Source organism: Rhinoderma darwinii, chromosome 5 (genome assembly GCF_050947455.1).
Source record: "Rhinoderma darwinii isolate aRhiDar2 chromosome 5, aRhiDar2.hap1, whole genome shotgun sequence".
Lineage (NCBI taxonomy): Eukaryota > Metazoa > Chordata > Amphibia > Anura > Rhinodermatidae > Rhinoderma > Rhinoderma darwinii.
This window is the reverse complement of record NC_134691.1, coordinates 292,390,483-292,415,948: the sequence shown is the minus strand read 5'-3', so window position 1 is coordinate 292,415,948 and position 25,466 is coordinate 292,390,483. Positions and strand designations below refer to the sequence as shown.

Below are 25,466 nucleotides of genomic sequence, written 5' to 3'. Positions count from 1 at the left end.
ATTAAAGGTCTTTTAAATTAAACTTTAATATAAGCACAATATTGGGTCTCAATTTCCACTCAGGACTCATACAAATGACTGTATTTTGGCTCCATGCATGAGCTATATATTTAGTGCCAAGGACATCTTTGGCTCTAAATATACACCTCCGGCACAAAGCCATAATACGGTGAAACCAGTAAAATATAAGTTCTTTAGTTGTCCCCGTCTGTCAAGGTATTCAAAATTCTAAGTAGCCAACTATTCAGTTATCTACTATTTTTGAGGAAGCTGGTTACAAACCAGGGATTTTTCCGAAATTTGCATCGGTTCGATCCTATCAAACCGGCTTACAGATTCAATTTGGTACGAATAAATTCATTGTGAATGAAAACTGCCCTGTTTGCACTGAAAAGTCGTGTATGACACTCTGAGGTCTTCTAGGACTATATCTAACCCCTCTCAAGCTCTTTAACGCTAAGATTGCATTAGTAATGTCAAAGCGATTGCAATATATATGGTTATTGGTAAATGGATGGTAGGCGGTGGTAACAAACAACTTGTTTAATAACACACTGCACTGTTGTATTTCTTATGCTTTTTAAAATTACAAAAACGGTCCAAAAATCATCCCATTTTGGGGGCAGATGCCTGCCGGTGTTTATACATAAATATTATGCAACACTTCTAGTGACAGTGTGCCTGATCGTCCTGGAAAGTGAAGCAATGGCTTTACCCTGTGAGGGTAAAGTCCCAAGCAACAGCAGTTAAGTATGGAGCATGATAGACAAGTCAGGAGATGTGCACCTGTGTAGGGGGTAGTAGTAGCGGCAGCAGCAGTGCAGTATGGAACATGATGGAAAGGCAGACAGCGGCAGTGGCATCATTGGGGCTGTGATAATTAGCCAGCTTCCACTGTCAGCAATGGCAGATCAATTCATTGGCATCAGGTATTGCCTGATTAATTTTCACAAATGTAATGTGGAGCACAATTTAGCCCGCTTCGATGTAACGAACCATCTGCCGTGCTGGCAGGGGCGTAACTAGGAAAGACTGGGCCCCATAGCAAACTTTTGACTGGGGCCCCCCCTCTGCTGGGTATCACACAACCCCCCCCCCCCCCTTGTAGATAGTGCCTCCCTATAGATTCCACCACACAGCGCCCCCCTATAGATAGCACCATACACAGCCCCTGCAGATAACGCCATACAGCCCCCCTGTAGATAACGCCATACAGACTCCCTCTGTAGATAACGCCATACAGCCCCCCTGTAGATAACGCCATACAGCCCCCCTGTAGATAACGCCATACAGCCCCCCCTGTAGATAACGCTATATAGCCCCCCCCCCCCAAAAAAAAACGTCCTATAGTTTGTCCTACAAAAGACATGCATCCCCTATCCACAGGATAGGGGATACATGTGTGATCACTGGCAGCGATAAGGAGAACGGGGGACCGAAAGTCCCCCGAAGTTCTCCATGACTAACCTCGGACTTCCGGCGTCTGCGCAGTTCAATAAAAATGAAAGGAGCGCTGGTCACGCATGCGCACAAGCGCGACCGGCGCTCCATTCATTTCTACGGAGCTGCCGACACAGACCCCGGAAGTCCGAGGTTTGTCATGGAGAACTTAGGGGGGACTTTCGGTCCCCCGTTCTCCTCATCGCTGCCAGCGATCACACATGTATCCCCTATCCTGTGGATAGGGGATACATGTCTTATGTAGGAACAACCCCTTCAGTGGCGTCGCGCTGTAGCAGCCATAGCGGCTGCTAGCGGAGCCTGCGGCCATGGGAGGGGGCCGTGCCGGCGGGTGGCACGGGCCCCCTCATGCTGCAGGCCCTGTAGAAGTCACTACGGCTGCTATAGCGGTAGTTACGCCACTGCGTATAAGTTTGTACGGCGTAAAACTACAGCTCCCAGCATGGCCGGAACAATGGTAAGGATATGCTGGGAGATGCGGTTTCACAAAAAAAATCCTATCACCATCATCTCGCTGCAGATCATACAGTGACTACAATACTGATTAGAGGCAGAATAAACATTTACATTAAGTGACTCACCGGTGACGTCTCAGATTCTAGTTCTTTTCTTCTCCCTCCGGTTCAGACATCTATGATGGATTTCTCCCGGCCATGACCCATTTCTGCAGTTTTCCGTTTAGATGTCTTCAGCTTCTCACTTTTAAAACATTTCTGCACCTATAAAACGAAGTTAAAATTCTCAACACATCTAAATATAACTGTCACAAACACACAACATGTCCCCTGTAGATAGTGACCTACATAGAAGCCCCTGTAGATAGTGCCCACATATGGACTCCAGAGCTGCAAGGCAATAGTGCTAACCACTGAGCCACCGTGCTGCCCTACATATAGCTTCCCCTATAGTTAGTGCTCCACGTATAGCCCACCTCTGTATATAGTGTCTCACATATAGCTCCCCCTGTATATAGTGTCCCACATATAGCCCACCCCTGTAGACTGTGCACTACATATAGCCACCCTGTTGCTAGTGCCCCACAGGTAACCCACCCCTGTATATAGTGTCCCACATATAGACCCCCCTGTATATAGTGTCCCACATATAGACCCCCCTGTATATAGTGGCCCACATATAGACCCCCCTGTATATAGTGGCCCACATATAGAGCCCCCTGTATATAATGGCCCACATATAGAGCCCCCTGTATATAGTGGCCCACACCCCCACATATAGACCCCCCTGTATATAATGGCCCACATATAGAGCCCCCTGTATATAATGGCCCACACCCCCACATATAGACCCCCCCTGTAGCTACTGCCCCACATATAGACCCCCTATATATAATAGCCCACATAAAGATGACACCCCCCCCCCCCCCCCCATAGATAATGCCATTCACATTTTTATGAGGGGAAAAAAAACAAAAACTTGACATACTCACATTCTCCGGTTCCCACGCTGTTCACTGGCGATGCAGACATGCTCTCTTCTGAGCATGTCTGCAGGAGTTGAACGAGCGTCCTCCAATGACGCTGATTGGCGGGGCAGAATGACTTGCCCCGCCAATCAGCACCTTCCAAGCATGGAAGCGGCGCGATGATGTCATCGCGCCGCTAGCCAATCAGTGTCATTGTAAGGCACTGGATGGTCAGGCACGGAACATGCCCGGCCATTCATGTATTTGGCTGCCGCTAGCACTGGGGCCCCCTCCGGTGCTAGCGACACCTACAGGCATGAGATGGCCTGTGTAAGGCTCGGCGTCGCGGGCCCCACAGTAGCGACGCTACCGCTGTAGTAGCCATAACGGCTGCTAGCGGCGCCACCGGGCCCCCTCAAGCCCCGTAGCAGCCGCTACTGCTGCTACCGCGGTAGTTACGCCACTGCGTGCTGGATACCCTTTACGGCAGTACACTGGAGGGTGGACAAGACAGTACACGGATGGCAAACTGGGCCAGTTCCTGCCACTGGTCAAATCTGCTGACCTTGAAGTCCTTGAGGTCTGCAATAAATGGTAATGCAAATGGAAGCTTTAGTTTCCGTTCATGGGTTCCTCCGACGGAAAGCTGCAACGGAACCCATGAATGGAAAAGCAACGCTGATGTGAACACAGCCTAAAAAACTACAAAAGAAAAAAAAAAAAAAAAACACTGCTTGGGACCTTTATTAGAAAGATTGGAGAGCCATCATAAAGAGCTTCTCCTACTCAGGCTGCCCAGGGTGACTACATTCTTTAAATTTAAAGAGTGAGGAAAGGACCCAAATGTTGCTTATATTTCTCAGTACCTATGAGTACAGAAGCAGGGAGTCTCTGGGCCTACAAGCTTGCAGTCAATTCCTGTTGGGGATCTCCAGCTGACGAACAATCGATTTTGTGTCCTCATTGGCAACACTGTTTTCTTGTATGCTTCATATTCTTCTGGACTAAAAAGTTTGCCTCCATCATCTTCTCCAACAATCCTAAAAAATAAAATAAAAATAAAAATTGTATTCTAATTTGTCAAAACAAGATCTGATGTTAAAGGGGTTGTCCAAGATTATAATGACATGGTTGCCTTCTTCCAGAAACAGCGCCACACCTGTCCAAATTTGTTTATGGTATTGCTGCTCCATTGAAGTGAATGGGGCTGAGCTGCAATACCACTCACAACCTGTGGTCAGGCGTGGTGCTGTATTTGTAAAAAAGCATCAATTTTTTTTCTAATCCTAGACAATCAGTTTAAGTGTTTGTCCTGCAGTCACCACTAGAGGGAGCTTTGGATCTTATTACATACTGTTTATACATAATTAGACACTATTCAGTAAGCTCCTAACCTAGGGAGCTGCCAGCATGTTATTTTTAAATCCCTCCCTGCCCTGCACTATTAATGTATGGCACTGGGATACATTACTTAACTCCAAGCGCTGTATATTTACATTGCTGTGATCGCGTAGGTACAAGTGTTTCCACATGATGACCTGCCAGACTGCGGACATAAAGCCATTACCAAGACCATTACCCTTGTGTTACTGCAATAAAGATCACAGCATCACAAGGCTCCCTTTGACCCCTGATTGTCAGGCTAAGTCCGGATTCACATTCAAATGAATTGTAAAATCTATGTATAGTAATGCATACACCGCCTGTGCATGTAAATTGCACAGGCAGTTTGTTAGGGCATACCTCAAAAGGTGCTAACATGGATTCACACAGGCCAGCCTGAGGCCGGATTCACACGAGCGTGTTCGGTCCGTGATATACGGTCCATAAGTTGGCCGCATTTCCCGGACCGAACACACGGCAGGGAGTCGGGATCCTAGCACCATAGTTATCTATGACGCTAGGTGTCCATGCTTCTCTGCGGAACTACTGTCCCGTACGGGAAACATGATTACAGTACGGAACAGTTTTCCCGCAGAAAATACTTACGACAAATGGATGGCACCAGTTCAGAAGCGGAGTCGGTGCCAATATCCCCGGATGTCAGCTGTATCTTACAGCTGACACCCTGCTGTAATGACAGGGACCGAAGTTAGCTTCGATCCCCGCCATTAACCCCTTAAATGCAGCGGTCAAAAGCGTTCGCTGCATTTAAGGGTGTTTGCAGCTCATCGGCACCCCGGCAATGAAATTGCCGGGGTGCCAGTGGCTGCAATGGCAACCGGAGGCCTAATAGTGGCCTCCCGGTCTGCCTAGTACGGAAACCTTCCAGCCCCTCGTAGCCGTCGGCAAGGTGGCACCAGCTCAGGAGTCAGGGTTATCAGCGGTGGATATCAACTCTATGTTACAGCTGACATCCACTTGTAACAGCAGGAACCGGAGCTAGCTCTGATCCCTGCCATTAACCCCTTAGATGCAGCGATTGAAAACGATCACTGCATCTTAGAGGTTGGCAGCAGATTGGAAGCAGGGCTGCCAACTGCTGCTATGGCAACAGGAGCCCTAACAATAGCAAAAGTGAAAAAAAAAAGTATTAAAAAATATATAAAAGTTTCAAGTAATAAAATAAAACACTATCGCCCTTAACTATAAAAATATGATGTTATTTATTCCACGCGGTGAACGGCGTAAGAAAACAACGTAAAAAACAATGCCAGAATTTCTGTTATTTGGTCACTTTGCCCTACAAAAATTGAAATAAAAAGTGATCAAAAAGTCGCATGTATCCAAAAATTGTACGTATAAAAACGACAGCTCGTCTTTCAAAAAACAAACCCTCGTACAGCTCTGTCGACGAAAATAATTTAAAAGTTATGGTTCTCACAACATGGCGATAGAAAAAATAGATTATTTTTACAAAACTAATTTTATTCTGCAAAAAGTTGTAAAACATAAAAATGTGCTATAAATTAGGTATCGCCGGAATCGTACTGACCCGCAGAATAAAGTTAACATGTAATTTATAACGCATGGTGAACGCTGTATAAAAAATAACTATGCCAGTATTGCTGTTTTTTGCCACCTTGACTCCCAAAAAATAAAATAAAAAGTAATCAAAAAGTCGCATTTACCCCAAAATGGTACCAATAATAACTACAGCTCGTCCTGCAAAAAAACAGCACTCATACCACTACGTCTATAAAAAAATAAAATTAGTTAAGGCTCCAATAAGTCAGGAAATAAAAAATATGAAGTTATGAAGGCCCAAGGCGAACATTTCTTCTCTTTCAAGAACCAATTTATCAAGGCCCTAAAATTAGGGAACCAAGAAGGGTAGGGCCCAAACATATCTGCTGAAAGCGAGGGTGCCCATATTATACCAGGACAACACTTTCCCAGCACTATTCCCCAAGCTGCAAAGGAGCGAAGTGTGGACCAAAACGGGGATAAGAAGGACATCATTTATCAGTGTGACACTGGCCTGTGCAGAAAGGATTGCTCCACAGCGTAACACACATCTATGGATTATTTTATTGTTTTTTTACCCCATTATTATACCACCTGACTATGCCCCTGATGTACTCTGCCCAGCTCACATATGCGCCCACATTATAAACTCAAATACCATTAAAACTCCAAACAAAACTACTACCAAGCAAAATCCACGCTCCAAAAGCCAAATGGTGCTCCCTCCCTTCTGAGCCCTACAGTGTGCTCAAACAGCAGTTTACTTCCACATATATGGCATCGCCATACCCGGGAGAACCCTTTTAACAATTTTTGTGGTGTGTGTCTACAGTGGCACAAGCTGGGCACAACATATTTGCCACTGAAATGGCATATCTAGGGAAAAAATGTAATTGTTACTTTTACCATCCGCAGCGCAATCATTTATGGAAAAGACCTGTGTGGTGAAATGTTCACTACACCCCTAATAAATGCCTTGAGGGGTGTAGTGTCCAAAATGGGGTCACTTCTCAGAGGTTTCTTTTATTATTTCACATCAGAGCCCTGCAATTGTGAACCAATACTGTGTAAATTACCAAATTAGGCCTCAACTTTGCACGGTACACTTTCACTCCTGAGCCTAATAATTAGAGAGCTGTCTTGTTATGGTGGCACAAGCTGAGCACCACATATTGGCATATCTATGGAAACAATCCCATTTTCACTCCGCAACATCGAGTGCACACTAATTTCTGCACTTCTCACTTCGGGGGGGGGGGGGGGTTCCACCGTTTTGGTCCCACAAGGGCTTTGGAAATGTGACATAGCGACCAGAAACCAACCCGGCAAAATCTGCGCTCCTAAAGCCACATGGCGCTCCTTCCCTACTTTGTGCCCAAAGAGCAGTTTATGACAATATATAAGGTATTGCCGTACTCGGGAGAAGTTGCTTTACAAATTTTGTGGTTCTTGTTTTCCTTTATTTGTTGAGAAAATTAAACATTTTAAGCTAAAGCTACATCTTATTGAAGTAAAAGTATTTTTTTTATTGTCGCTGCCCAATTCTAATTTCCTTGACGTCCTCAGCAGCAGCACCCATGGGGATATTCTATCCTCCTAGAATATAGGACAGGTGGTATCAATTTATTTGAATTAATTGGCTACCCTAGGAGAGCAAAGCCTCACAGGTGGTGTCTCCGACCAAGAAGCGACATGGCTGGGAAGTATATTTTTTATTGTTATTGTGTACACTTATGCATACATGCATGTGTGCATAGGTGTGTGTTGCTTTTCTGTCCTCTCCTTGTTCCCTGTCTTGGGATCTTTCTAAGACCAGGTAAAGGAGTTGCCTGTAAACTTATATTAAAAAAAAACATCAGGATTACCTGTATGGTTTAGGAGATGAAGCTTCCACTCCAGACGGCCACATAGCAGTATCCGGCTTTCTGAGTCCAGGACGCTGGGGATAGAGGACGTCTGAGCATGCGCCAGCGTGTATCATGCCGCCGGTGCCATTTTCCTGTAGCCGGATTGTCTCTACTATCATAATTTACTGCACATGCGCCTATTCTCGGCCGCTGATTGGTCAGCTGCCGAGAAGGGACACTAGGGAGCATTATTTAAATCAGCCAGGAAAGTTCAGCTCTCTGACCGCTCGTCCTGGCTGATCCTAGTATTGCAACTGCAATTTAAAGGTGCAGTTCTCCCTATCTTAAAGTACCTTTTTTTTGCTGAAATAGTGTTTCCCTTCTAGTGTGCTGATTGCATATTCTTTATCCACAGATGTCTAGCCAAGGCTCTGGGGATAGAGGATCCGTGAGGAAATCTGCTGGAAAACGCAGGCATTTGTCTTGCAGGGCATGTGATATTCCGCTGCCAGATGGTAGCGAATATTTTTTCTGTGCTCATGGCAGATCCAATGAAGACCAAACCATGTCCAATAAGGAAATGTTATTATGGATGAAAGATTTTGTGCATGACTCCATCTCTGAATTTAAGGAATCCTTCTCCCATGAGAAGGAAAAAATCAGGAGAATCATCTCAATCCCATCACAGACCCAGATCGTTAGGGGAAGGTGTCTCATCCCCTAAGGAGTCAGACATTGTGAATGGTTTTAGGGTCATCGATGAAGTTAACACTTACCCATCCGAAAGTGACGATGACCAGGAAATAAATCTCTTCCCTATAGAAAAGATGTCCAGACTCCTTAAATCCATCCGTTCAGATGAACGGGTGCAATATGATGGAATTGGGGAAGATGGATTGCCCAAGAAAGTCAGGGCATTCAAAGTTGACTCCATCACCAAGAAATTAATGGTCAATGAATGGAAGTCCCCAGACAAAAGTCCCATTCTAAATAAAAGGTTTAAAACAATGTTCGTCATTGACGATAAAGAGGATAAGGAATGGGGGGACCCACCTAAAGTTGATGTTGCGATTGCAAGACTCTTTAGACGTACAGTGGTCCCCAGTGAAGACGGTTCAAATTTTCAGGATCCTATGGACCGCAGAATCGATAGCGCTTTACGAAGAGAGTACCTAATGGCCACAGCTCAAGCAAAGACGGCATTAGCCTCTTCTACTATCGCAAAGAATATGAGATCATGGCTCCTCCAGATGGAGGAAGACATAGACAATGGCGTTCCACGAGACGACATTCTAAAACGTTTTAAATATGTCTCATTAGCCTCAGATTTTCTTTGCGACGCCATGGTCCAGCAGTCCAGATTTGCAGCCCTCGCAATGGCCCTATCATCAGCTGGTAGGAGATCCCTCTGGATAAAACCATGGGGGGCAGATGTGCACTCTAAGAATGCACTTTGCTCAATGGTGTTTCAGCCTAGTAGGCTGTTTGGAGTGGAATTGGATTCCCTAATGGAGAATCTGACAAACAAGGTAAATCTCTCCCTCAGTCAGGGAAACGCAAATGGAGAGCCTCCTTTCATGTCCTGTCTAGAGGTCAAAGCCGAGGAGGGAGACAAGATAGAGGGGAGAATTCCTCCTCAAACAGTATACAATGCTCCCAGAGAGGATATAGACGTCAAAGAGGTAGGGGAAGAAACCATTCAGCCCCTGGCAGGAAGCTGGATTTCTGACGCCAGAGATTTACCTGTAGGAGGAAGATTGTCATTCTTCTACCTCCAATGGGAAAGGTCTATAAAGGACCTTTGGGTGCTAGACATAGTAAAAAATGGCTACAAGATAGAGTTCATATCGCACCCCCCAGACAGATTCCTTACCACTTCAAAATTGCCATCTGGATGCAGAGAGAGTTGATACATCTACAATTCACGTTTCTGCTCTTCGGGATATCGTCGGCCCCCTACGTGTTCACCAAGGTCACGGTGGCAGTAGTAGCCAGTTTCAGGAGGAAAGGTATTTCCATAATACCCTATCTGGACGACTGGCTGATAAAAGCCAATCCAGAGGCAGCCCTCAATACTCATCTACAAATCGTGCTGTCAGAGATTCAAGCATTGGGATGGCTCGTCAATGGGGGGAAAATCGAACATTCAGCCATCGCAGGAGAAACAGTTCCTGGGATTTCTCTTGAATACTCAACAAATGATGATCTACCTTCCACCAGAAAGACGGTATCGTATACAGGAGGCCGCACGGCATCTCAGTCAGATCAGGCCAGTATCAATTCGTCTGATGAAAGTTCTGGGTCTGAGGACATCGGCCAGCGAGGATATTGAGTGGGCGAAATGGCACATTTGACCTCTACAGCAGGAAATCCTGCAGGTTTGGAACCGAGACATAAAAACTCTGGACAATACAGTGATTATTTCCAGAGACACAAGAGCCTCCCTAAGATGGTGGTTTTGTGTAAAAAATGACAGATCCTTTACCACCCAGTCGTGGGTCGACATATCGACAGATGCATCCAGCTCAGGTTGGGGAGCTCATATGGCAGGACAAATGGTGAAGGGCATCTGGTCTCCGACCGAGAGATGTCTATCCTCAAATCGCAGAAAGAGCAGTCATGAGAGCTCTTACATATTTTCACCAAGCCGTCCAGGGGAAAGCGATCAGAGTTCGCTCCAACAATGCGACCACAGTCTCCTACTTGAACCACCAGGGAGGCACCTGATCCATAGCCCTTCTTATAGAAGTGGCACCGATCCTATCGTGGGCGGAAATTTGTGCTCAACAGCTGATAGCTATGCATATAAAAGGGACCCTCAACATTATAGCAGACAGGCTGAGCCGCGACCTTCCGCTACCTGGAGAATGGTATTTTGCTCCCTGTTCAGGGCAGACAAGCCATGGGTCATAGATGCTCTATCCATACCATGGAAGTTCCACCTGGCATACATATTCCCGCCTATCCCGATGATCCCAAAGGTCTCACAGAAGATCAAACGGGAACAAGTCTTGAGAATTGCCATCTGCCCTTTCTGGCCAAAAAGAGCGTGGTTCTCCCTACTCATGTCAATGAGCAAAGGAGTCTTCTGCCCCAGATTCCATCCCTTGTGACACAAGGCAATCGTATTTGTCCTCATCTAGACCGTCTCCAGTTGACAGCATGGAGGTTGATCGCTCCTTTTAGCCAACTCAGGACTGTCAGAGACAGTCATCAACACCCTCTTACAATCTAGAGGGGTTGCAACCAACAAGACCTATGGCAGAATTAGGTTGGCATTTCTGAGATGGCGCAAAGACCACCAACTTTCCTCCTCCTCCCCATCCATCCAGAACATACTGGATTTCCTACAGGAGGGTTTTGACAGAGGGCTCAAGCCAGGCACAATTAAGGTACAAATATCTGCACTATCAGCCTTCTTAGGCAAGAAACTATCATCTGAACCCCTCATTCAGAGATTCGTAAAGGCAGTCCAGAAGATCAGACCAATTGTAACTGATCCAGTCCCTAAGTGGGATTTATGTGTGGTGCTCAATCACCTCTGTGAACCCCCGTTTGAGCCCTTGGAGTCGGTGACATTGAAATATCTATCGCTAAAAGTCTGTTTTCTAGTAGCTATAACAACAGCCAAGAGGGCCCTTATCTACTTTTTCTTCAGGACCATGTCCTGATGAGGACATTGCCTTATTTCACCCCAAAGGTGCCTTCATTTCTATATATTAACCAACAGATTGAGTTACCCGTGTTCTGTCCAGAACTATCATCAGAAGAAGAATGGAAACTGCACTCATTGGATGCCGGTAGAGCCTTAAAAACATATATTCTTCGAACCAAAGAGTTTAGAATATGCGACCATCTTTTTCTATCATTTCAAGGCCAAAATAAGGGCCAAAAATCATCTAAGTCATCACTGTCCAGATGGATAAGGGAGGTGATTACCATCTGCTACACGCAGGCTGGTTTAAAGACTCCAAAAAGCCTCAGAGCTCACTCTACCATAGCCGTATACACGTCATGGGCAGAGAAAAGCTGCATTCCAATCGATCAGATTTGCAGAACAGCCTCGTGGTCCTCTCCACATACGTTTGTAAAACATTATAAGCTAGACATCAGAATAGATGGAGAAACGGCTTTTGGTCGAGCGGTCATTTTGTCCGCAATTCAAGAAGACCAACCCAAAAATGTTACGTGCTACATCCCCATGGGTGCTGCTGCTAAGGACGTCAAGGAAAGTGTAATTTCTATTTACCGTAAATTCTCTTTCCTTTAGTCCTAGCAGCAGCACTGCTTCCCCCCACCCCCCAATAAAGTGTTTTCAATAGACCTTGAGTCGGTGTAGGGTTTTTTATTTTACTGTTATAAATACACAATGTGACCAGCTGTGAGGCTAGGTCTCATAGGGTAGCCAATTAATTCAAATAAATTGATACCACCTGTCCTATATTCTAGGAGGATAGAATATCCCCATGGGTGCTGCTGCTAGGACTAAAGGAAAGAGAATTTACGATAAGTAGAAATTACACTAAAATCTATGAAAAACCTATGGGGTCAAAATGCTCACTATACCCCTAGATGAATTCTTCAAGGGGTGTAGTTTCATGAATGGAGTCCCTTTTGGGTAGTTTCCACTGTACTGGTACCTTAGTGGCTTTGCAAATGGGACATGGTGTCAAGAAACCAATCCAGCAAAATCTGTGCTAGAAAAGCCAAATGGCGCTCCTTCTATTCTGATCCTTGCCGTGTGCCCAAACAGTAGTTTATGACCACATATGGGGTATTGCCGTACTCAGGAGAAGATGCTTTACAAATGTTGGAGTTCTTTTTTTCCTTTATTTGTTGAGAAAATGAAAAATTTTGACCTAAAGCTACACCTTATTGAAAAAAAAAAGGATTGTTTTTATTTTCACTGCCCAATTCTAATAAAATCTATGAAACATCTGTCTGGTCAAAATGCTCACTACACCCCTAGATGAAATCCTCAAGGGGTGTAGTTTCCTAAATGAAGTCACTTTTTAGGCATTTTCTCTGTTTTGGTCCTTCAGGGGCTTTGCAAATGCAACATGGCCTCTGCAAACCATTCCTGCTAAATTTGAGCTCCAAAAGACAAATGGCGCTCTTTCCCTTCTAAGCCCTGCCGTGTGTCCAAACAGCCGTTTATGACCACATGTGGGATATTGTTTTACTCGGTAGAAATTGCTTTACAATTTTGTGGTGCTTTTTCTAAACCTACATTTTCTAGAATGTAGATTTTAATTTTAACGGCCTACTTCCAATAATTTCTGCAATAGACCTGTGGGGTCAAAATGCTCACTGTACCCCTAGATAATATCCTCAAGGGGTGTAGTTTCCCAAATGGGGTCACTTTTGGGGGATTTCCACTGTTTTGGCACCGCAAGAGCCCTTCAAACCTGACATGGTGCCTAAAATATATTCTAATAAAAAGGAGACCAAAAATCCACTAGGTACTCCTTTGCTTCCAAGGCTTGTGCATCAGTCCATAAGCACAATAGGGCCACATGTGGGATATTTCTAAAAACTGCAGAATCTGGGCAATAAATATTGAGTTGCGTTTCTCTGGTAAAAATCTCTGTGTTACAAAAAAAATAGATTAAATATGTCTAAATGGTTAATAAACTTTCTATATCCTGTTTTGAATACTTTGAGGGGTGAAGTTTTTAAAATGGGGTGACTTATTGGGGGTTTCTAATATATAAGGCCCTAAAAGCCACTTCACAACTGAACTGGTCCCTGAAAAAATAGCCTTTTGAAACATTCTTTCTTGAAAATGTGAGAAATTGCTGCTAAAGTTCTAAGCCTTGTAGACATATGGGGGATGTTAATTAGCAACAATTTTGTGTGGTATAACGTCCTGCCTTGCAAGCAGATACATTGAAATTTAGAAAAATGCACATTTTTGCAATTTTTCGCTAAATTTTGGTGTTTTTCACAATCAAATACTGAATGTATCAAAATTTTGCCAGTAACATAAAGTCCAATGTGTCACGAGAAAACAATCTCAGAATCACTTGGATAGGTAAAAGCATTCCCGAAGCTATTACAACATAAAGTGAAACATGTCAGATTTGAAAAATGAGGCTCTATCAGGAAGGTCAAAAGTGGCCAAAGCAGGAAGGGGTTAAAAAACAAACAAAATACAAAACCTGGAAAGGTGTATTCCGCATCTAGATGGAAAATGGAGAGATAGCCACGTATGTGCACAACTCTCTCCATTCATTCTAATGAGAGTTAACGTTTTTTTTATTTAAAAAAAATGTCAGTCAGTGTGTTTGATGCAACTTTTAAGGCTTCATTCACATCTGCGTCGGGACTAAGGCTCCTACAGCTACACCGCTGGATAGAAATAGATGCATTGTCTCAGCAGACAGTATCATACATGATAGGCTTAGATACATGGCACCAGCAGACAGTATCACACATGATAGGCTTAGATACATGGCCCCAGCAGACAGTATCACACATGAAAGACTTAGGGCTCATTCAGATGAGCGTGAATGCCGTCCATGTGATGTCCGTTGAAATAACGCACAGTACACGGTCCCCTGTAGGTAGTCCAATATACCAACCTTGTCTCAGCAGACTGTATCATACATTATAGGCTTAGATACATGACTCAGCAGACAGTATCACACATGATAGGCTTAGATACATGGCCCAGCAGACAGTATTACACATGATAGACTTAGATACAGTACCCCAGCAGACAGTATCACACATGATAGACTTAGATACAGGGCCCCAGCAGTACGTATAATTGTACTAACATATGTCCACCCCCCCCCCCCAAAAAAAAGGTATGTGCATATATATATATATATATATATATATATATGAGACAGCATATCTGTAGCACTACGACCCTATAGGTATGGATAGGATTAGATACATTGGCACAGCAGACAGTATCACACATGATAGGATTAGATATAGGGCCCAGCTCGCTGACATTGCGGCACTAGAGCTGGACCCAGGAAAGGTAACAATAATAATTGTTTTGCTTTTTTATGTGTTATTATTTTTGTGCGTCTGTGTTTTTTACAGGTTCAGTCATTGGACTACGTTGGATTCGAGGACTACTTCGATGACAGCTTTTTTTTATTCTCAATAAAATGGTTAACAAGGGTTGTGTGTTTTTTTTTATTTCAATAACATATATTTTTCTATGTCTTTGTATTTTTTTAAAACTTTATTACTGCCGCCTTAGTAATGGTCGCTGACAGATTGACAGCGTCCATTATTAAGGCGGGGCTTGGTGTTAGCCGGTGCAGAGGCTAACACTAAGGCCTTATTCACACGAACGTGTCCATTTTGCGCATGCAAAAAACGCTATGTTTTGCACACGCAAAAGTTCAGTGTTGCATCTGTATATGGTGCGTGGCTGCGTGATTTTCACACAGCCGGCATCATTATGACACTATGTTTTTATGTTTACAAACATAAAAGCAGGAGGTGCTTTTCTGTTTTCATTCATGTTTTTTACTACTGTAGCACGAATCACGCGCGGCACCCGGAAGTGCTTCCGTGTGCCTAGCGTTATTTGCACGCACCCATTGACTTCAGTGGCTGCGTGCTGCGCGAAACACGGGCAAGTATAGGACATGTCGTGAGTTTTACGCAGCGGACATATGCTGCGTGAAAATCACGACCTGTCAGATCGGCCCCATTGACTTACATAAGTCCGTGCGACGCGCGTGATTTCCACGCGCGTAGAACAGACATAATACACGTTCATGTGAATAAGGCCTAACCCCCATTATTAGCTCGGCACCCACTGTCACCAAGGGTACCAGAAAGAGCCAGTACGATCCAGTACTCGATCATCTGTAGCGATGCTCGGGCACTGGGGCGGCCGCAGGGTGCTACTATTACGCTGGGAAAGGCCAAAAACAGTGGCCCTTCCCACCCTGGTAATTCTAGGCTGCTGCTGCTGTGTTGTATCCGGCTAGTGATGAAAATTGGGGGAGGGACTCCACAAAGTTTATTCCATTAAAAAAAAAAAAAAAAAAATGAAGTGGGGGCCCCCCATTTTTCATAACCAGCCAGATACAACACAGCAGCAGCAGGCTAGCATTACCAGGGTGGGAAGGACCACTGTTTTGGCCTTTCCCAGCCTAATAATACCAACCTGCGGCCGCCCCAGTACCCGGCCATCACTACAGTTGGTCAGGTACTGGATCTTACACGGCTCTTCCCAATACCCCTGGTGTCGGTGGGTACCAGGGTAATAATGGGGGTTAGTGTTAGCCTCTGCACCGGCTAACATCAAGCCCCACCTTAAGAATGGATGCTGTCAATCAGCCGGCAGCCATTACTAAGTAATATAGTTTAAAAGAAAATACAAAGACATGGAAAAATATATTTTATTGAAATATAAAAAGCCCACACAACCCTGGTTAACCATTTTATTGAAAATAAAAAAAGCCGTCATCGAAGTAGTCCTCGAATCCGACGTAGTCTAACTACCAAACCTGTAAAAAAAACACATACACAAAAAATAAACGTTAGTAACACATGTGGTAGGCTTAGATACAAGGCCCATGTGTGATACTGTCTGTTAGACCATGTATCTAAGCCTACAACAAGGCAGGCTTAGATACAGGACACCAGCAGACTGTAATCTTCTACTGTATAAGATTACTGTCTGCTTGGGTCCTGTATCTAAGCCTGACTTGTGGTAAGCTTAGATACATGGTCCAACAGATAGCATCACACATGGTTTTAGATGCAGGGCCCATATTTGATACTGTCTATTGGACCCTGTATCTAAGTCTACCACATATTAGGCTTAGATACAGGGCCCCAGCAGACAGTAATCGTATACAGTATAATATTACTGTCTGCTGGGGTCCTGTATCTAAGCCTGCCTTGCGGTACATGGTCCAACAGACCGTATCACACATGGTCCCTGTATCTAAGCCCATGTGTGATGCGGTCTGTTGGCCCCTGTATCTAAGCTTACCACAAGGCAGTCTTAGCTACAGGATCCCAGCAGGCAGTAATGATGTTACACTTGCCCAGCTCTTCGGTGCAGCGGACGTCCCGACACCATCCAGCGTCGTGACATCTCGCGCGGCACACAGCGTCATGATGCGAGAAGACGTCAGAACTTCCGCTGCGCTCGGGAAGGTGGGTAAGTATGTGTCGTTACTATAGTAACAGGCGCTCGTGTATTTTATGACATATGCCCCAGTTACTATAGTAAATTGCCATAGACCGCGACCGCTGCGACCCCTGTAGTGGCAGTCGCCAGGGGATCCAGGGCACCGTGCCAAAGATCCGGGGCTTGTGCCCCGGAGGTCCGGTGCCAGCAACACCCCTGCTCGTAGGCCAGGTTCCCATGGGTTGGATACGCTGCATAGAACTACGCAGCATATCCGACCTAGAACCCGCAGCACATTTCGTCCAAAAAAACGCACCACTTTGTGGTGTTTTTTTGGGTGGAATTTCCACTGTGGGCAGCAGTGCTAGAAAAAAAAAATCAATGTTTATACTTACACAGACCGTAGTCATGGTGATGCGTTCCTCCATTGTCGTGCGGTCCAGCCTCCTGGGATGACGCTGCAGCCCATGTGACCACTGCATCCTGTGACTGCCTGCAGCAGTCACATGGGATGAAACGTCATCACAGGAGGCCGGCTGGAAGAACAGCAGAAAGCGTTATGACAACGCCCGGGTGGTAAGTATAGTATTAATTTTTTTTCTGAGTTGCGAACACTATTTATAATTTCTACACAGAATTCCGTTGCGGTAGGCTTAGATACGGGGTCCAGCAAACAGGATCACACATGGGCCATGTATCTAAGCCTACCATGTGGTAGGCTTAGATACAGGAAACAGTATCACACATGGTGTGATACTGTCTGCTGGGCTCTGTATCCAGCCCCATAATTGCCACTAGGCACTAACGCTCTGCCCGGCGACTCCAGCATGCTGTGCTATTGTTTCGCGTAAAACCACGGATAACCCGACGGACAACCTCCGGTCTCCTGCACTTCCGGAATTTTTTGTTGTTCTGCTTCTCTGACGAAGTAGAACAACGTAATGCTGAACGCAGATGTGAACGGGGCCTTCCTGGTTACAAGCGATCATTCACCTAGTTTTGAAAGTAGCTAAATGACCGCTAATAGCTCTTTTGTGCAGGGACTTTTTTGTATTTGAAGGAGTTCCCGCACTATGTTTTTTTAGTGGCGCACGCATCCGAGATGCACCTAAATTCTGGCACATCTCGGGTTATCCTGAGACCCTTACTAGCCACAGTAAACTAAGCAGTGACATCTCTAAGCTATCATTGGTTAGTTTACATTACATGGTGCCTGGTTACCTCAGTTCATTGTCCTACTTTTAAAAGTAGGCAAAAGACCCAGGGATAACCTGGGACCACGTGATGTAAACTAACCAATGACAGCTTACAGCTGTCACTGACCAAGAAAAGGTTAAGTATAATAATTGTTTTGCTTCTTTATGTGTTACTAATGTTTTTTTGTTTGTGTTTTTTTTACATGTTCAGCTGCTGGACTACGTCGGATCAAGGGATACTTTGACGATGGCGTTTTTTTTTCCCCTTTCAATAATATGGTTAACGAGGGCTGTGTGGGTTTTTCTTTATTTCAATAAAATATTTTTTATATGTGTCTGTGTTTTTTTTTTACCTTATTACTACTGCCTCAGTAATAGCCGCTGACTTTGTCCATTACTAAGGCAGTGCTTAGTGTTAGCTGGTGCAGAGGCTAACACTAACCTCCCATTATTACCCCGGTACCCACCGCAACCAGGGGTATTGGGAAGAGCCGGGTGCAATCCAGTAACCGACCATCTGTAGTGACGGCTGGGTACTGTAATGGCCGCAGGCTGGTATTATTAGGCTGGGAAACGTCAAAAACCGTGGCCTTTCCCATCCTGGTAACACTAGTCTTCTGCTTTTATGTTGTATCTGGCTGGTTATAAAAAATGGGATCGACTTACCTGCAAACGCTGATGCTGCTGCAGAATCAACTGTAGCCTCTGGTGCCGATGTGGCCGTCACGATGCAGGACCTGTGAGTGACGTCACAGATCTGCACTGTCAGAAGCTGGGCGTTCTGAAGAGAAGAGGATGTTACTTCTCATCAGAGCGCCCAGCTAGTAAAAGTAGTAAACACGCCCGATGTACGCACATAATACACGCCCACTTGGACTTTTACTTTTAAACACACCCACTTGGACTTTTGCAAGCCTCATTTGCATAATTACAAAAATGGTCATAACTTGGCCAAAAATGCTCGTTTTTTAAAAATAAAAACGTTACTGTAATCTACATTGCAGCGCCTATCTGCTGCAATAGCAGATAGGGGTTGCAAAATCTGGTGACAGAGCCTCTTTAAATCACCTTACGATCTTAATTTGCATCAATGTAATGATGATGCGCCGCACCAACATGTGACCGCTGTGGACAATCACTGCCTGCAGCAGTCATGTGCCGTACACGCTGTTATTACTGACACAGGCAGTGATTGGCCACAGCGGTCATGTGTTGTGCAGTGATATGTACAGAGGACAGCGGAGGGACCACGATTACAAGACCGCCATCGCTGGAGTGGTGGGGGATTTGGATGGTGAGTAGGTGCCTGTTTGTTTTTTGTACCATAAGCAGCTGACAGTAGATTTGTTCCAAAAGTTGGAAAAGCCCTTAACCCCTTCCCGACATTTGACGTATCCATACGCCAAAGTCGGGTAGGGAAAGTATGGAACGGGCTCACGGAGTCAACCCGCTCCATACAATGCCGGAGTCGGCTGTTTGTTACAGCCGACACTTCAGAGTAACGAGCGATATCGCGCTCGAGCCCGCTCGTTTAACTCGTTAAATGCGGCGGTCAATAGCCACCGCAGCATTTAAAATCAATAGAGAGGGGCGACCCCCTCTAACAGCTCATCGTGCCCCCCCCTGCAACGTAAATTACAGCTTATTCCGCAAAAAATAAGCCCTCATACCACTTAATCGACAGAAAAATAAAAAAAAGTTATGGCTCTCGGAATTTGGCGATAAATTTTCTTTTTTACACTAAAGGTTTTTACTTGCAAAAGTAGTCAAATATAAAAATAAGCTATATATATTTGGTATCACCGTAATCGTATTGACCCACAGAATAAAGTTAACATGTTGTTTTAATTGCACAGTGAATTCCGTAAAAACCATGGAGGAATCGCTGTTTTTTTCATTTTCTACCCCACAATTTTTTTTTTCCCGTTTCCTAGTACATTATATAGCAAAATAAATAGTGCTACGAAAAACTACAACTCGTCACACAAAAATAAAGCCCTCATAGGACTATATCGATGGAAAAATAAAGACATTATGGCTTTTCGAAGTTGGGAGGAAAAAACTAAAATGAAAATCTGAAAAAGGGCTGCGGCGGGAAGGGGTTAAAACCATAAAGTGTAGCTAAACGTTTGACAAAACTCTTTTTCCGGAAATAAATGTATCGGTGTACGGACTCAGTAAAAAGTCTATGTGCCCGTACTCCGACACATTTGCTTTCTGGAAAAAGCCGAACAGACATGAAGCAGCTGAGCGCTCACATGAGCAATTCAGCTGCTTCGTTCTAGCGATTGGTGGGGGTCTCCGTGCTCGGACCCCCACCAATACAAACTTCTGACATGTCACTATTACACGTCAGAAGCAGTGGCGGGTTATCATTAGGGCGTTTCAGGCAGTCGCCCGGGGCCCAAGGCTCCCTGGGGCCCAAGGCTCCCAGGGGGCCCATGACCGCCCGAACCCCCTCATGCCCAGTGGCGTCGCTAACACCGGAGGGAGCCCCGGTGCCAGGACCGCACCTGTCAGGCGAGGGGAGCTTTGCTTCTACTTAGCAGCCGTGGTCTGTGCTGCTTTAGAAGCTCCCCCTCCAGCCCCCCTTCCCTGCTCTAAACATCTCTCCTCTGCTGCTAGCTGTCGGGACATGGGGGAGGGGAGACTGTCGGCGGGCTCTGTGCTGTGAGCAGGAGAAGAGCTGCAGTGAAGACATAAAAGGTAAGTGCATGTGTGTTTAATGTCCATATTCATGTGTGTTTAATGTCCATATTCATGTATGTTTAATGTCCATATTCATGTATGTTTAATGTCCATATTCATGTATGTTTAATGTCCATATTCATGTATGTTTAATGTCCATATTCATGTGTGTTTAATGTCCATATTCATGTATGTTTAATGTCCATATTCATGTATGTTTAATGTCCATATTCATGTATGTTTAATGTCCATATTCATGTATGTTTAATGTCCATATTCATGTATGTTTAATGTCCATATTCATGTGTTTACAAGGTGTACTTTATGTATAATGTGCATACTCGTGTGTACTTTGTGTACTATGCATACTTTGTGTATAATGTGGTACTTTGTGTACTGTGCGTACTTTGTGCATAATGTGCCTACTTTGTGTACTTTGTGCATAATGTGCGTACTTTGTGCATAATGTGGTACTTTGTGCATAATGTGCGTACTTTGTGCATAATGTGCGTACTTTGTGCATAATGTGCGTACTTTGTGCATAATGTGGTACTTTGTGCATAATGTGCGTACTTTGTGCATAATGTGGTACTTTGTGCATAATGTGCGTACTTTGTGCATAATGTGCGTACTTTGTGCATAATGTGCGTACTTTGTGCATAATGTGCGTACTTTGTGCATAATGTGGTACTTTGTGTACTGTGCGTACTTTGTGCATAATGTGCCTACTTTGTGTACTTTGTGCATAATGTGCGTACTTTGTGCATAATCTGCGTACTTTGTGCATAATGTGCCTACTTTGTGCATAATGTGCCTACTTTGTGCATAATGTGCCTACTTTGTGCACTGTGTGTACTTTGTGCATAATGTGCCTACTTTGTGCACTGTGTGTACTTTGTGCATAATGTGCCTACTTAGTGTACTAGTGTTTAGGTAGTGTTAGCAATAGTTACGGCGCGGCAGGGTGGTGGTGGAGAGGGGGGGCCCAAGTTTGGGTAACAGCCCAGGGCCCATGGTCTTCTTAATCCGCCACTGGTCAGGAGTTTGTCAGACGTTTAGCTACACTTTAATGAACACATTTCGTATAACATAAGTCACAATATTCTGACAACAAATGCCAAGGCTGTGCAAAAACCTACAGCAATTTCCTGTAAATTGTGATAATAGTCATCATCATGAATTCTGTGAGAAAAGCAGAAAGAAGCAACTGCCTTTTTATAATGACTTGTGAACATTTGAAACTTTATTGAGTACAATGACAGATGGCAACGTTGAACAACTTTCTGGTCGCCTAGCAACACGCTCGTTCACACATTTACCTTCATTACGTGCACACGGCAGTGGATCTAACAGACGTGTGACACTCACCTCCTGTACTCCACATAGTCATCTATAGCCGCCGCAGCTCCCTGGAAGTGCAGTCTCTCCATGGCTCCCTGTCAGGCAGCTCAATGAGGGAGGGGGCTGCTCCAGGAAGGACCTCACACGGAAGGGAAGGGAGTAGGATGGTTAAGGGGCGGCTCCTGGAAACACAACCTGTCCCTACAGAGGTGTGAACATTGCATACCATGGAATGTGCAACCAGGTCCAGTTACATTGAGTGGAACTACAGGGCCCAGCATGCCAAGTCTACCTTTGTTGCTTGGTATGGAGTTCTAAGTGCAGTTTCACATGTCCAAGTGCCACTCGGGACGTTTTTCGTGGCATCCGATAGTTTTCACGGACCCATTCACTTGAGGCCCTGTGCACACGACCGTAGAATTTGTCCGTAATTGCAGTTATGGAACAATTCACTTCTATTGACCATGCACACCTTCCTGTATATTTGCGGGAAAGTGTCCGGGCCATGTCCTATCTTTTGCTTTTTAGCATACTTTGTATGGGAGCACGGGCTGAAAATCCGGATGGCTGTCCGCTAAAATTCGCAAACTGTGATTCCCATCTTTCCACGGATCACTGGCGGGACCCAGCTGGCGCATACTGTCGTGTGCATGAGGCATATCTTCTAGTTTGATTTTAGCCTATGCTACACTGACCTGTCATGCTGCAGTAAAGAGGGACACAACTAGAATAAATGTATTACTTTTTCTAACATGGGTGATGGGGTGCAATCCTCCGTACAATATTATTGTGCCAAGGAAAAGCCATGGCGTATGCAACTATATCATATATTGAATAGAAAAAAAAACGCAGAGCGCATGCTATATGTTTTTTTGTGGTGGCCAACTGTATAGGGAAACGTATCAGGCTATACTTTTCTAAATCGTAAATAAAAAACAAAATGAAAGGTATACTGACATTTACCTGCCAGGCGGATGCCAAAAACAGCCATAGATGTCTATGACCCCATGCAGCGTATGCGGTGGCAGATTAACTAGACCATAGGCCCTGGGCTGTTACCCAAACTTGGGCCCCCCTTCTCCACCGCGGCGTAACTATTGAGGAACAGTGTCACCACAATTTTTTTTTAAATATGTTAAAGATGTTAGTGCTTTATTAAAAACGTTTGGATTAATTTGTGTGTTTGTGTGTTACTTTTTTTTATTTTTACACTTTTTCTTCCATATGGGGGCTGCCATTTTTTTTTCCATTTCTGTATGTGTCGATTAACGACACATACAGACATGGAATATGGCAGCTCCAGTCCCATAGGGACTGCGAACGGGGCCCGTTCCATCCACTATCATGTACGCCGCTGTGTGGGAACGGCGCATGCGCCGCTCCCACACAGTTCAATTTGAAATGCGCGCCGTCCGGCGCCATTTTCCTGTGGACCGGAAGTCGCGGCCGGACAGTAATATTACTACTTCCGGTCGCGGCTTCCGGACTTGTGCACATGGAGCAGCGGCAGCAGACGGAGGGGATGGACAGGAGGGAGCGGCGGCGACTGGAGCAGGTAAGTTATTTCTATGTATGTTCGTGTTTCAGTGTGTTTACTACTGTATGTTAAACCTTCTACACTGTGTGTTAGCTCAAAAAATTGCGACACACAGTGTAGGAGGTTAGACCGTTCAAACCCCTCGTTTATCCCGGCACTAGCCAGGATAAAGGAGGGGGGGATTCTGAGAGCTCACTAGAGCGAGGGATTTTTACCCAATTTTGCAGCATAAAGCAATGTGGTTGCTTTACCACATGCAATGCTGCAATTTTGGGAATGGCTCCATCTAGTGACCAGTGCTGGGAAATATTATAAATTGAATCCAATTTATAATATTTCCTGACTCATGAAAAAAAATAAAAAAATTAGAACAATGTTTAATCACCTATACACTAACTGTTTCATTTAAAAAAAAAAAAAAAATACATGTTTTGCTGGCAACACATTCCCTTTAACACTACCTTTTTGTGCAAGCATTAACAAATGGGTGTTACGATTCCCCTTGTCACAGGGCTGTGTCCCCACATAATGACAGTTTCCAACCATCGCTTAGAGTATCACACTGTGCAGGGACACATCCTCCTGACAAGGGGAATGGTAACACCAATTTGTCTATCAGTCCTGGACTGCACAAATACTTTTTGTGAAATACAAGGTTTTCCTATAATAAACATATCAGGAGAGGTGACAGATTCTCTATAAATCTAGTGACTCACAGGTGACGACTTCTCAGATTCTATTAGTATTTTTTCCTCTTTTCTTCTCCATCCAGTGCAGACTTCATGACGACTTCTCCCGGCCAAGACCCATTTCTGCAGAATTTGCCACTCAGATGTCTTCGGCTCTTCACTTTTCCAACATTTCCACACGTATAAACGAAGATAAAATTATCATGGTGCCACACACTATGTCCCTAAATATAATAGCACCATGTACTGTGCCCCTGAATGAAATCGTACCAAACACTGTGCCCCTGAATGAAACAGTACCAAACACTGTGCCCCTGAATGAAATAGTACCAAACACTGTGCCCCTGAATATAATTGGGTCACACACTCTAAAGTAAAGCATCACATACACAGTGCCCCACCCCCACATGTAGATAGCGCCACACCCCCACATGTAGATAGCACCACACGCCCCATATAGATAGTGCCACACACCCCCATGTAGATAGCACCACACCCCCTCTGTAGATAGCGCCACACACACCCCCTGTAGATAGCGCCACACACACCCCATGCAGATAGCGCCACAACCCCCCCTGTAGATAGCGCAACACACCCGCTGTTGATAGCATCACACACAGCCCCCTATAAATAGCGCCTGTCACGGCGCGGGGTGTGGACCCACTGGGCCGTACCGCATTGCGGGATAGCAGCTGGCCAACTAGGTACAAAACAATGTCTATAGTCCAGAACGGGTACCTGAGGCAGTGTAGACAGTAGCAGAGACACAACTTGACTTTCACCGTAGATGGCACAGTAGATGCAGCGAAAGACGCGACTTGACTCTCACTGTAGATGGCACAGTAGATATGATAGCACGGTATACAGGGTACAGGCAGCAGGAATGGGTAACACTGGGAACTGGAAAACACTGGGAGACCATTTGCAAGACCAACTTTAGGTAGACAACAACGCTCAGGCTAGGAACAAGTGGGCAGAGCCCTTTTTATAGTCCAGCAGCATTCTGGGCTAATTACTGATAATAGACAGCTGGAAGCGTACTGGTCCTTTAAGGTCGTGCACACGCGGGCGCGCGCGCCCTGCGGGAACCAGTCACAGAACCCGGAAGTGAGTACCAGCGTCTCCCTGGAGGGAGATGCCGCCGGGAACACAGATGTCCATGGCCGGAGCCGTCAGATGGTAAGTCTGAACTACGGTCCGCAGCCATGGATGTTACAGTATCCCCCCTCTTACGCCCCCTCTTCTTGGAGCCAGAGTGG

The 25,466-nt window shown here is 45.0% G+C and overlaps 1 protein-coding gene across 4 annotated transcripts in view; it reads right to left on the bottom strand.

Moving 5' to 3' along the window:
• FAM221A (family with sequence similarity 221 member A) overlaps window positions 1-25,466 on the bottom strand; it is a 48,915-nt gene that overhangs the window by 11,711 nt on the left and 11,738 nt on the right. The window contains exons 1-2 of one of the 4 annotated variants that reach the window (XM_075827287.1): window positions 22,009-22,220; window positions 3,751-3,924 (exon numbers count right to left, since the gene is read on the bottom strand). In XM_075827287.1, coding sequence (XP_075683402.1) covers window positions 3,751-3,924; window positions 22,009-22,070 — 236 coding nt within the window. In that variant the 5' untranslated portion in view covers window positions 22,071-22,220. Of the gene's footprint in view, window positions 1-3,750; window positions 3,925-4,380; window positions 4,474-21,779; window positions 21,848-22,008; window positions 22,221-25,466 lie in introns of those variants that run through there. The other 3 variants (XM_075827288.1, XM_075827286.1, XM_075827289.1) reach the window with 3 other exon arrangements.